General features: G+C 44.2%; 1 protein-coding gene across 1 annotated transcript; it reads left to right on the forward strand.

The window, feature by feature from the left end:
• Positions 1 to 1,983: 1,983 nt before the first annotated feature.
• On the forward strand, positions 1,984 to 12,795 carry LOC149304914 (rRNA 2'-O-methyltransferase fibrillarin-like). The gene is made up of 9 exons (XM_089478818.1): positions 1,984 to 2,081; positions 2,185 to 2,286; positions 5,542 to 5,703; positions 6,417 to 6,511; positions 6,690 to 6,860; positions 8,508 to 8,640; positions 9,764 to 9,876; positions 10,065 to 10,210; positions 12,588 to 12,795. The coding sequence occupies exons 1-9, from the start codon at positions 2,072 to 2,074 to the stop codon at positions 12,610 to 12,612; spliced, it is 957 nt and encodes a 318-aa protein (XP_089334944.1). The 5' UTR covers positions 1,984 to 2,071; the 3' UTR covers positions 12,613 to 12,795.
• Positions 12,796 to 13,321: the final 526 nt, after the last annotated feature.

Here is a 13,321-nt window from a genome sequence, read left to right on the forward strand (position 1 = left end):
CTGATAGTAGTTATAGGTGAAAAGATCTGGAGGGCCAAATGTCCCCAACCATTAAAGTAGAGCGTATAGAAATTTTGTATTGAAGCATACAAGGCATTGGAAATACTGAAATGGTTTGGTTTGAAATACTGAAATGTGTTCTAACACATTTCAGGAGCCCTGGTGGTGCAGGGGTTAAATGCCAATACTGCAGCCACAACATTGTGAGTTCGATCCATAGGGTTGACTAAGCCTTCCATTCTTGCATAGATCATTTCAAGTACTCAGTGTATTGGGGGCAATTGGCTAACACATTGTAAACTGCTTAGTGAGTGCTTAATTCACTATGAAGTGGTATAGAAATGTAAAGTGCTATTGGTATTGCTAACGTGTTGTGTAGTTGCTGTTGTGTGCCTTTGTTTCTGACTTACTGTAAACCTATCATGGGGTTTTCTTGTTCAGATGGGATATTGTTGTGGTTGTCACTTCTTACCCATCTCTCCCCATGGATTGAGGTGGAGGACAACAACAATGAACAGATAAACATTAGTTAAAATACACATCAATTTAAAATGACAAATAACATACACATATATTAAAAAGGGACACATTCCCCCGTCGATGCAAAGAACATTCACTAAGGCAATCATAGCCAACACAGAACACAGCTAAAATGGTAAAGCATCATCCAGGTGTCAAAGGCCTCTCTGCTTTGGCTTTCTGCTGTTTATATAGGTTTGTATAGATATAGGGAAGGTTTGCCTTTCCCTTTAATCAGCAGTTCCCAAAAAGACATTGTGTAATGCAAGCTGTACTGCTGCATAGAAATGTGGGGGTGGAAAGAAGGCAGGGAATTTGCATGCAATCCCTGTTCAGCAAATCCCACAGCAAATCTGGGAAAACCATATTGTGTAATGATATCACGAGTTTATAGTAGGGCTGCTACATTTTCCCATCTATTTCTCTCCACATGAGGTGGACATTTCACTGATACAGCATTAACGGAAAGGAATAATAGACGGATTTGTTTCTCACAAAGCGTTTAAAGTATATAAAGTGTTGGTTTAGACCTATAAAGCCCTATATGGCTCAGGTTCCAAGCTGTTTGGCAGACCAAATCTCCCTGTATGAACCAGGCCAGGATCTGAGATCTTCAGGGAAAGCTCTCTGTCCCGCCACCATCACAAGCACAGTTGGTGGGAACATAAGAGAAGGCCTTCTTGGTGGCTGCCCCTAGGCTCTGGAACTCCCTTCCCAGGAGACCAGAATGGCCCTTTCCTGTTTGTTCCTCAGCCGGCATATTGAAATCATTTAATAATTGAATCTGTTGTGATATCAACGTTTCTGCATGTTTTTAAATTGTACTGTTTTCAACCTTGTAAGCTGCCCTGAGCTCCAAAACACACTGCAGAGGTAATCCAGTTTGAGACTGCTTTAACTGCCCCGGCTCAGCGCTAGGCAAACCCTGGGAACTGCTGACAGAGAAGACTCACAATACTACAATTCCCAGAATTCCCTAGCATTGAGCCACGGCAGTTAAAGCGGTTTCAAACTGGATTATTTCTGCAGCTTTGGACCACTAACACGGTTAGTTTCCCAGACTGCATCCACAGTGGAGAAATAACCTGGTTTGGCACCGCTTTCTGGCTCAAGGCTATGGAATTCTGGGAGTTGGGAGTTTGTTGTGGGTCCAGGGCTCAAGGCTATGGAATTCTGGGAGTTGGTTGTGGGAGCCAGAGCTCAAGGCTATGGAATTCTGGGAGTTGGAGTTTGTTGTTGGAGCCAGAGCCAAGGCTATGGAATTATGGGAGTTGAAGTTTGTTGGACCCCACAACAAACTCCAACTCCCAGAATCCCATAGCCTTGAGCCAGAAAAGAGTTAAAGCGGTGCTAAACCAGGCTACTTCTCCACGGTGGAGGCAGCCCCAGAAGCCTTTGCGTCACTTGCGCGCCTTCGATTGCGCACTTCCGGCGCGACCAAAAACTTCCGGTTTGGCTAAGAACTTCCGGCGCGTGGTTCCTCTGTGCGCGCTTGCACTTCCGGTCTTGTGGAGCGACTCGAGTCGCGTGCAGAGAGCGGTGGGCAGCAAGCATGAGGCCAGGTGAGAGCGAAGGGGCCCGGCCTCCGGGGAAGGAAGGAAGGAGAGAGGGGCGGCAGCGGGGCCTTTCCCATGACTCTTGGCTCCCTTTGCCCTGTCTTTGCAGGTTTCAGCCCCCGAGGAGGACGAGGGGACCGCGGAGGAGGAGGAGGAGGAGGGCGCGGAGGCTTCGGGGACCGAGGGCGAGGAGGCTTCCGAGGAGGTCGAGGTGGGCATTGCCATGGCCGGAGAGAATGCCTGCCCAGGAGTCTCTGGGCCCTCGAATGGCTGCAGGAGTGTCCTCTCTAGGGATTTCTAAGTCCTCCAGGGTGACTCTATGGTCAGCTCCTGGCAGAGGATGCAGCAGGACCCAGAGATTCCTAGAGGACTCTAATCTGCTAAAGTCAGATCCGCAAACATGGAGGGCCAGCTGTACATCTCTCCAAATCCTGGGCACTGCAATCCTAAAAGTAGCACGCAGCGTTTCCAGTCGCTGGCCTCTCTTCCGTCCCACTGCCTCACCCTGCCTGCATTTAACCATAAACATACGCTGGAAGTTGTGCTGAAAGAAGTGGCACCATGCGCCGGAAAGAATTTGGCCCGTGCGCCCGTGGTGGTGCCATGCACCGTGGGCATGAGCCCCATTGGCTTTAATGGGACTTGAGCATATGCAGAAATCCCCTTATATGGGGGGGTCTGGAATGGATCCCCCGCATAAGGGAAGGGACCCCTGTACAGTTGCTGGGGTTAGGGGTGAAGCACCCCCGTGAATGTGGGAAACCACAAATAACAAAAACACCATGTTTTTACCTGATAGGACACCTCTTTAGGACTCTCCATGTCCTCCAGTGCAACTCTGAGGCCAGCATCTCCCAGAAGTTGATCACAAAATCATGCTGAAGGATTTACAAATGCCTAGAGAACTGTTTTCTTTGGGAACATCTAGGTTCTCCGGCACAACTCTGTGTTCAGCTCATGGTAGAGTTGCACCGGAGGACCTAGAAATACCTAGAGAGAGCATAGTAATCAAAACTGCACATAAAGCCACAAACGTGGAGAGCCAGCTGTACTGTGTTTTGTTGCCTTTCTGGGGTTTGCTAGTGCATGGATGAGGCATTTCTATTGCCTTTAGTTGTGCAGTGATCTAGAAAGCCACTTTTCCACAGGATGACATGGGATTATATGCCAGTTCAGCCGTGGGCACCTTGGCAATTCAGTAGTTAAACAATCAGAACCTTCCACTAAAATTGGACCTGGGTAGGGGAGTTTACTTAATGGTTTCCAGTGTTATTCCTGGCCAGGATTTGGAGGAAGGCTGGGACCCGTCCCCAGCGTCACACAGCTCTCATACAACCAGTTATGTCTGTCAGAATTGTGTACGTTGTTTGGCATTGTTTTCTTTTGCTTCATCCTTTAGATCCTTTGTTACATGCCCCTAGGCTTTACCCTCAACCTGTCCATGGTTCATATCAAAATCCATAATTTTGGCCACAAAACCTGCCCTCAACCTGTACATAAGATCAACTTAGGTCATGTTTAGCCTGGAGAAGAGAAGGTTAAGGGCTGGCATGATAGCTATGTTTAAATATTTGAAGAGATGTCATATTGATGGTGCAAGCTTTTCCCCCTCTTGTTCAAGAGACTAGGACATGGAGCAATAGATTCAAACTACAGTGGTACCCCGGGATACGAATGCGCCGCCTTACGAAATTTCCGGGTTACGAAAAAAATCCATGTAATTAAATGTTTCCGGGTTACGAAGGTTATTCCGGGTTACGAAGAAAATTTTTGGTGCTTTTCGGCGCGATTTCACACGAAATTGCGGCTTTCGCTATTAGCGCCTATGGGCTTTTCGGCTAGCGAAAGTTTCCGGGTTACGAAAGCGGCGGCGGAACGAATTAATTTCGTAACCCGGGGTACCACTGTATAGCAGAAGAGATTCCACTTAAACCTTAGGAAGAGCATCCTGATGGTATGAGCTGTTTGACAGTGGAATGTGTTGCTGCAATGAGTAGTGGAGTCTCCTCCTTTGAATATTGTTAAATAGAGTCTGGATTTCGATCTATCTGGAGTGCTTTGTGTATTCTGCATGGCAGGGAGTTGAACTGCATGGCCAATATGTTATCTTCCAGTTCTCTGATTCTGTGACACTTCTAGCTCTGGTTGATGTACATCTTAGGCCAATGTAGGTGGATTGTATACTATAGCAGCGATGGCAAACCTTTTAGAGACCAGGCACCCAAACTCAGTGGCAATCCTGCACCAGGTGTCACCAAGGCACATTCTCTCAGCATCAGGCCAGCAATAGCAAATCCTCTTCTGACGGAACTTGCCAAGAAAACTCCATGATAGTTTCACCCTAGAGTCGCTATAAGTTGGAAATGATGTGAAGTCACGCTGTCGCAACTTCAGAAAATCACAATATAAATCCCCCTCTGACAAAGCTTGCCCCATGATAGTTTCATCTTAGGCTCGCCAGGAACTGGCACTCAGAAGGGAGGGAGACTGCCCTGAGCCCATAAGTTGGAAACAACTTGGAGGCACACAACAGCAACAACAACAAGGATAATAAAGCACAGAAAGCACAGCACAATAATATGAACAAAGAGAGCTAGTGGTTTGAGCATGCTACTCTCGAGACCAGGGCTCGAATCCCAGTTTGGCCATGAAACCCACTGGGAGACCTTGGGCACGTCATGCTCTCCTAGCCTCAGAGGAAGGCAGTGGCAAACCTCCTCTGAAGTTACTCACTTGGCCATGGCACTCTGGGAGATCTTGGGCAAGACACACTCAGCCTCAGAGGAAGGCAATAGCAAAAATCCCCTCTGAACAAACCTTGCCAAGAAAACCCCATGATAGGGTTGCCTTAAGGTCGCCATATGGTGGAAATGACTTGGAAGTACACAACAAGAACAATAAGCAGGAAAATGCACAGAAGCTCTGAATTCTGCCCTGGAAGCTGAGGGCAGCTGGAACCAAAACATGGCTCTGGGAGAAACGAAACAGCCCTTCTGAGCCACCAGAAATTTGAAACTTGCCCTCCATGCTTCCTCCAGCCCACAAGATGTAATAGGAATCTTGAGCAGTCACACGTGCCCAGATTGAGGGCTTTACATACCCATAGGTTATGTGTCACAGGTTCGCCCTCATGACTCTATAGTATGCCTTTGGACTTTGAGTTGTATCTGGTCTGTCATGAAGTGTCACTTATTTGTGAATGGGCCAAGGATGGGGAGAAAATAGCTATATATCTGCTATGTTTGTGTGGAAGCATCATGAGTTGCATTTTGTGCCAGTAGTCAACTCCCTCCTCCAACTCTCTTAGGTTTAAGTCTGCAATTCTCAGCATGCCTTTTTCATCATACACTTAATTGTTCAACCCCTGGTCTCCCATGAAAAAACAAAGTTGATTCTGTTAACTGCAGCAGAAATCCAGCTTACCATTTAAACAGGCCATATCCTATTCCTTTTCTTTCACCTATAGGAGGTGGATTTAAATCTCCTGGTGGTGGTGGTGGAGGAGGTGCTTTCAGAGGAGGCAGAGGAGGAAGTAGAGGACGTGGCGGCCCACGAGGTGGTGGACGAGGAGGACGAGGAGGCTTCAGAGGGGGCAAAAAGGTGACGGTGGAGCCCCACAGGCATGAAGGTAAGATTGATGTAACATGTTGTAAACTGGTTTTAGAGCTGAAAAGGGGAGCTCATCAGTCTTACATGCACCCCCAAAGCTTTTTGTACATCCTAGGCTTTTCTAAGATTCCCCCAAAGCCTGTCCACCTTTCTCCCATCACAATGCAGCTGGTGACCATATGAAACAAAATACAGTAAAAAAAACTATTAAGAGATTTAAAACCACAGATCTGTTTAACACAAGTTAAAATAGTTTTAAAACATATTTAGAACGTAATATAGAAATGCTGTGGCTCCATTAAAAGGTTATTCTGCTGCAACATATTAAAAAACAAAATGCCTAAATAAAAACTCTTTGCCTGCCAGCAGAAAGACAAGTAGAAGGCCAACCAGACCTCCCAGTTTGAGAGCAGCCACTGAGAAGGCTCTTTCCTATATCCTCCCCAAACAGGCCTGTGATGGTGATGGGACAGAGAAAGCCCTTGCCCACACATCTAAAGCTCAAGGAAATTCTTATACTGTAATTGTTGGAATGCCACTGTCATCAGCCCTAGGCAGCATAAGGCTGATAGAAGTGGCAGTTCAACATCTGAAAAGCTGAAAGTTGCCCATCCCACTCTACTCTTTTTTCATTTCTACTATCTTAATAAAGAAATTGGCCAACTGCAAGTTTTGGGTTTTGTTTGTTTTTTCACAAAAAACAGCAGTTATCTTGTTTTCTCTTTGTCTTAGGTGTCTTTATTTGCCGGGGAAAGGAGGATGCACTAGTCACAAGGAACCTGGTACCTGGCGAGGCTGTATATGGAGAGAAGAGGATTTCTGTGGAGGTACATAATGGTTGATGCTTGGGAGAGGCTTCAGGTAGTAGAATGAAAAGAGAATTGTTTGTAAATGAAGAAAATGGGAATCAAGCAAGGGAACACATTCCAGAATTAATATTTCCCTTGTTATGTAAACCTCTTTTAATTCAGGATGTCCTCCCCCCACTTTTTTTTTTTGTCCAAGGATGGTGAAGTAAAGGTGGAATACCGTGCTTGGAACCCTTTCCGTTCAAAACTGGCTGCTGCTATCCTTGGAGGCATTGATCAGATTCACATCAAACCAGGTGCTAAAGTGTTATACCTCGGAGCAGCATCAGGGACTACGGTGTCTCATGTCTCTGACATAGTTGGACCGGTAAGGAGCTGCTGGAATATCTAAAACTAAAGTTGTTTCAGGAATTTGTGGCCCTCCATATGTTGCCAGACCACAACTTTCATCAGACCTAATTGTTGTTTTTCTGTGCCTTCAAGTCATTCCTTATGGCTTATGGCAACCCTATCACAGGGGTTTCTTGTCAAGATTTGTTTAGAGGAGGTTTGCCATTGCCTTAAGGCTGGAGAGTGTGACTTGCCCAAGGTCACCCAGTGGATTTCATGGCTGAGCTGGTAATCAAATCCTGGTCTCCAGAGTTGTAATCCAATACTCAAACCACTATGCCTTGCTGGGTTAGTCTAAGAGTTAGGCAGGGTTGTCGGCCAGTCCAGAGGTCACAGTTTTAGGAATATAGAACAGAAACACAAGAACACCAAGACAGAGCTGAAAACCCGGGTCAAAGCTGTCTCTTAAATTGGCTCCAGCCAGCTATCTTTGATGGAGAGTGCTTCTCCAACTGTTTGGAAGGTGACTTATATACCATCTTTATTCTCCTCCCTTCTCAGCCCACTGGGTCTGAGGGCTTTAGGGATGTGCTTCCTCATCTGATTGCTTTTGTTCTGACAGTGCCTGCATTTTATTAGCTTCAGGTGCATCTTGGCTATGTGTGTCCTTGTACTGAAATTCCATAAGTGGATCTGGGACATCATCTTCCAGATATCTTTGCTACATAGCCATAGTTTGGAAAAGTGATATTTTGAACTACATATCAGTGGTGTGTCACTTGGCTGGTGTCACCTGGTGTGATAACTCATAATGTCACCCCCCCCCCCATTGACTTCCTCCCATTTCACCATACAGAATTCTTAGTAATGCTTTTTTGCACTAATGTTACTCGTAAATCGTAATTCCCATATGCCACTGAATGTAATTCATCCCCCCCCCCCCCCCCCGTAATGCCAGAATCCCCTAGCCAGCCTGGGATGTATAATCTACAAATATGTTTGCATATTCTTTCTAAGGTAGGGGCAATCAGATGAATTGCTGTATTATTGATCTTTGAAATACAGTCGTCCCTCTCTATTTGCAGGTTAAGCATTCTCGGATTTGATTATTTGTGAATTACTGTATATGCCAGCACTTCCATTGCTGCCCTATGCCATTTTTAACAAGGAATTTGATAACACTGGTGCCTCTGGGAGGCAAGCAAACTGGAAGGGTGGCTGGACCCAGTTCACAGTGGTGGGATGTGAGGATGGGGAAACGCAAGGAGGAAGGATGTGCATGTTACCTTACTAGCTCACACAATCAGTTGCGGGGTGAGGCATGGGGTGGAATGGGATGTGTGCCCTCTTTCTTGCTTGTCCCAACCCCCTCCCCCCTTTGCATGACAGAGGGAGAGAATATGCAAGGCCAGGCCCAGTCACCCCACCAGTACAGGTACTTTTGTGTGTGTGTTAAATATGTTTTTTTGGGGAGGGGGGTTAGAGATATTTGTGGTTTTGCCACTTTTGTGTGGGGTCCTAGGGCCTTAATCCCTGCAAAAGGTCAGGGCTGACTGTAGTACATTTCTCCCTGTTTGTTCATAAGTCTTTGGTACAACTATGGCACTGGGTCTCATCAATGCTTTTTGCTTTGATCAGTTTTCAAGGTGCTGCCTATTTTTACTTTCTGTTTCTCATCAAATAGGAAGGCCTTGTGTATGCTGTGGAGTTTTCCCACCGCTCAGGCCGTGACCTCATTAATGTCGCAAAGAAGCGGACCAACATTATCCCTGTAATTGAGGATGCACGACACCCACACAAATACCGCATGTTGATTGGTAAAAGATGCATGTAAAATCTTTCCATCTATGTAAATAATAACCCCTGGAAATTCTGATTCAACTGGTCATTTCTTAGAAGATTGTCCCTTTGTCTCCTGCCCTACATATATAGAAGGATCAGACGTGTTTGCCGAGGTCTTGAGCACAAAAATCATTATACTTTATCAGACTGACTGGCTCAACATGATCTACTTTAGGGATGGAAAAGTGTAATCTGTAGGCCACATGTGACCCCTGAGTTCTTTGCAAATGCTCAATACCCCCCAAACCCATCTAATGCTTTTTCAGGCCAGTTTATAGTTTGAGGGGGGTGTGTGTGCAAACAGTCCCAGCCCGGGAATTGAAACCCAGGATCTTCTCCATGCAAACCATGAACTCTGCTACTAAGCAGGAACCTGTTTCTATTCATGGGTCAACAGGATGCTTGTAACTAATACTGGAATTGTCAAAGTGTGGTATGTCTCTCCACTTCTAAAACATGGATCAAAATAGTTTGGGTGTCAATGTTAAAATTCTATTATTTGATTCCAGATAAACTATACCTAATTTTGATCTATTGTACTGTTTTGATCTGTATCCCTAGTTGCATTGCTCAATGTATTTTGAACTACAGCTCCATCAGCTCCAGGCAGTATGGGTTGGTGCGAGTTGTACCCCAAACATCTGGAGACTTTGTGGCTGGGAAAGGCTGCCCTAAATGGATGAACTAGCATTAGCAGTTACTGTCAAACTGAGAATGAGAAACTGATGTGTTCAGGGACCTATGTGTTTGTCTTTTTGGCTGTCTGCAGTATCCTCATGTTCGACTTGTTGTCTACTTGGACTCCTAGATCCTATTCACACGTTGTCTATAGAAAATGTAGATGGGAATATTGAAAATATAGGTCACATGTAGGGGACATACTGTTCTTCAGATAATGGGCTGCAAGACCCATAATCCCCAACTATTTGCTAACTTGGTTGAGGCTGGAGGGAGCTGTAGTGCCAAACCAAGGAAAGTTTGAATACCCATTTTTCAAGGTCCTTTTTGTCTGAAAATCTAATAATTGAGCAAGGGAAGTGATAAGAATTGTGTATAGTTTTCAGATCCCATTGTTGAATATATCTCTTCTCTTTGCAGGCATGGTGGATGTGATCTTTGCAGATGTGGCTCAGCCTGACCAATCACGTATTGTGGCTTTAAATGCACACAATTTCTTAAAAAATGGTGGCCACTTTGTCATCTCCATCAAGGTAACTTTCAGTTTGACTTCTATAACATTTATTTTCCAACTATCTTGAGTTGGTTTAAAATATGACTATGATCATACACTAAGTGCCTGATAGTGATATGTATTGCTTTATAATGGATAGGAGTAACAGCTTGTTCCCCACCACCTTCAAGATTTGGTATTTGAGTAACACACATCTCTCTTGTTCAGGCAAACTGCATTGACTCAACAGCAGCCCCTGAGGCAGTCTTTGCATCAGAGGTGAAAAAAATGCAGCAGGAGAACATGAAACCCCAAGAACAGTTAACTTTGGAGCCCTATGAGCGAGACCATGCTGTGGTGGTTGGCATTTACAGGTAGGGTGAAATCTAAAGGTACCAATCCCTAGGTGAAGTTCTGTCTGTGTGCAAGGAAGGGATAGGGGGCAGGTAATATTGTGAGGCTGCAGAAGTCGTCAAATCAGACCTTTTCCTCCTGCTCTGCCCAAACTTGGGGATAGCAAACAGTTGCACAGAATCCACAGAACAACAACACCTTTATTGGGCCAACCAATAAATGCATTTCGCAAGTTTTATCTATACAGCACATACAGGTGTCTCCAGATATAGCAGTACAGCAGATTCTTGAAAAATTCAGTGTTCTCTGCCTAAGGAAAGGGTGGATAGACTCAACCATAGAATCATAGAAAAACATGCTAGATCTCAAGGAAAATTATTTATTTTTGTTGCTAATGGAGTTTAAATTTTATTGCTGGATTTTATCATACTTTGTCTCCCAGTGCCCACATGGCCAAGAGGAGGGAGTGGCCTCTGCCTGTATTGATAGCCCAGTCCAGATTATCTTAACTGTCAATAAGAAAAGCAACATCTTGACAAAATGTAGGCCTGTGACTCTATCATCATCCCCCCCCCTCTCCAATATGGTTTTAACACTTTTGCCTGATGAAGAAACTAGTGGAGCTTTGAAAGCTTGATTGATGCATTTGATACATTTTTGTGTTGCCCCAATAAATATTGCCCCAACAACAATAAAAATTGCTGTTTTGTGGGTTTTGGATGTCATTGTATTGTGCTCTGTGGCCAAAACAGCTACCCCTGGACATCTTCAGCGGCACAGAATAAAATCTCGAGCTGCTTGGAACCTTGATAAGGTTTTGTATACAGTGCCCTCAAATTCAGCAGCAAATTAAAGAAACCCTGTATCTATTTTGGATTACACTTGTCCCCCCCCCCCCCCCCAATTCACATTACTGTAGCATTCATAGTCTCTGCAATCCAGGTTGGGAATATACAGTCCTCCAGTGAACTGCAATTTCCATCAGCTCTGGTTAGCACAGCTGATGAAAAGGGCTGATCGGAGTTGCAGTCCATCAGCATCTTGTGAAGATACAACTGTAAGTTAAACCACTGTTTTACCCATATTTTATTAGCCTTGATTCACATCAAACTGTTTGCCCACCTAGACCCAAGTAGCCTTCCTTGAGTAGCGTGGGCTCTCCAAGGTGCATTCACAGTTGATCTGAAACTGGGGCATTTCTGGATTACTGACTTTGTCATACACTATGGATGAGAGCCTGTATCCCTCTTTTCCTTCTTATTTTGAGATGATAATAATTTGAGGACACTGAACAATTGCACAAAACGTGCTTGTTTCCTTCTCCCTCTCCATAGTCAGCTCCATATTCCAGTTGCCTTGGGTATGGGAAGCAGAAAGAACCCCCCAGCCACAGGAGCAAGGATTATTGGACCATTGCAACATTTCTGTTCAAACAAAACTGTCACCAAGAGAAAAATCAGCCTGTCCCCAACTGGGTGCAAATGCATGTGCTGACTATGCCAAATTGATCCTTTGTCTTTCCTTTCACACCTTTCTGTTTGTCATTTATCAAACATAAGCATGAAAAAAAAAAAAAAACAGAAGCTATATCTCTTTTGAATTGATGTGAACCACAATAAATATCTCAGAATTTGTGTACTCTAGTTGTTGAAACCCAACAATACCATTTTCCTGGCTTGGGTAGTAATGTGATCTTTGAAAGACTGCATTATCCAGCCCTAGCCAGTGGCAGTCCTACCCTATCCTACCCTCTTAGTAGTAAGAGGTATCTATCCTACCCTCTTAGTAGTAAGAGTGGAGGTGAATTAGGTCACACCAAAATGGAGAAGAGTTGTAGTGAGCAAAAGTGACTAAGTTTGGCCTGCCTATCATCCTTGGTATGTTTTCTGGGGCTGCTGGAAGCTGAAGACCATCAATCACCTTAAGACCAAAGGTTCTACACCCCTAAGACAGACTACTGTAACGGACTTATTGAGCCAGTTTACACCACTGCATGGAGCTAGAGCTTCAGGTCTTCCAGAGGCTTTCCTTCATAGCTGGACAGGGATATTCCATGAGTATTCTCTGGACCTTTAAGCTAACTTGAAGGGATGGTGTGAATATACAGTTGTATTAACTTACTCTCTTCGTCAGGAAGTGTGTGTGTGGGAGTATACTGTTAGCCATTATCCAGGAGACAACTATTTGAGTATGTCAACAAATATTTCTTTGCCAGGGAATATTGGCAGTCTCCAGGTAGTACTAGGATTTCTGTCTGAATTCCAATCTGAGGATACTGGGTTTGTACATCAGATCCTCTACACTTGCAAAGTACTGTCTTGCAAAGTGTAGAAGCAGGATTAATGGCAGCCCTGTTTAGTACCTTAATTGATTAATGAATATTCCTTTCTCTTACAGGCCACCACCGAAACAGAAGAAATAATGTGTAGAAGCTGTTGGTGTGTTCTTTGCGACAGTACTTCAACTCCGAATGTCTTCTCATATCACTTTGAGACAGGACTTTTTTCTATAGAATCGGCCCCATCTTCCATGTTTCATTTCATCGATATTTTTTGACGTTCTCAAATGTGTATATTTTTTATTAAAATAAGTAATATAGTGATAATACTGGTTTGATTTGCAGACCTGAGGGATTGGAAGTACTTCGGTACAGTTAGCAGGGACCCAGTTTGTCAAGGATGGTGCACCTTTGTTTTTATTTATTTATGATTTAGCATCAGCTAGAAAACAACAAAACGCCAAATATAAAGAGAACATGAAACATTAATAGATCTATTCAATCTTGGCCTATAGTCACAATGGCCCAAATAAATGTTCTGGGAATAGCATTCAGCCCTGTGAAAGTTTTCAGAGACTGCGTTCATGTAGGATTTGAATTATGGACCATGCTATGTGTTTTAATATGCATGTAGTGTAGGATTTGATCCTTTTCCCATCTTTCATCTTCAGATGTGATGCTTTAACAAGGTATTTAAGCCCCCTTCCTTTATGAAAAAACAACCTATCTATAACATTTTTAAAAGAACAACAAAGGTCAAATGATTATGAAAGTGTTCTGAAACAAGAAAGGTTTTGCAGTGCCTCAAAATAGGGAAGGAGTTCTTCCAGGGAAGCATGCCGTAATTGTCCTC

This window comes from Sceloporus occidentalis, unplaced genomic scaffold (assembly GCF_023333645.1).
Source record: "Sceloporus occidentalis isolate IW3139 unplaced genomic scaffold, rSceOcc1.0.p SCAF_13, whole genome shotgun sequence".
Lineage (NCBI taxonomy): Eukaryota > Metazoa > Chordata > Lepidosauria > Squamata > Phrynosomatidae > Sceloporus > Sceloporus occidentalis.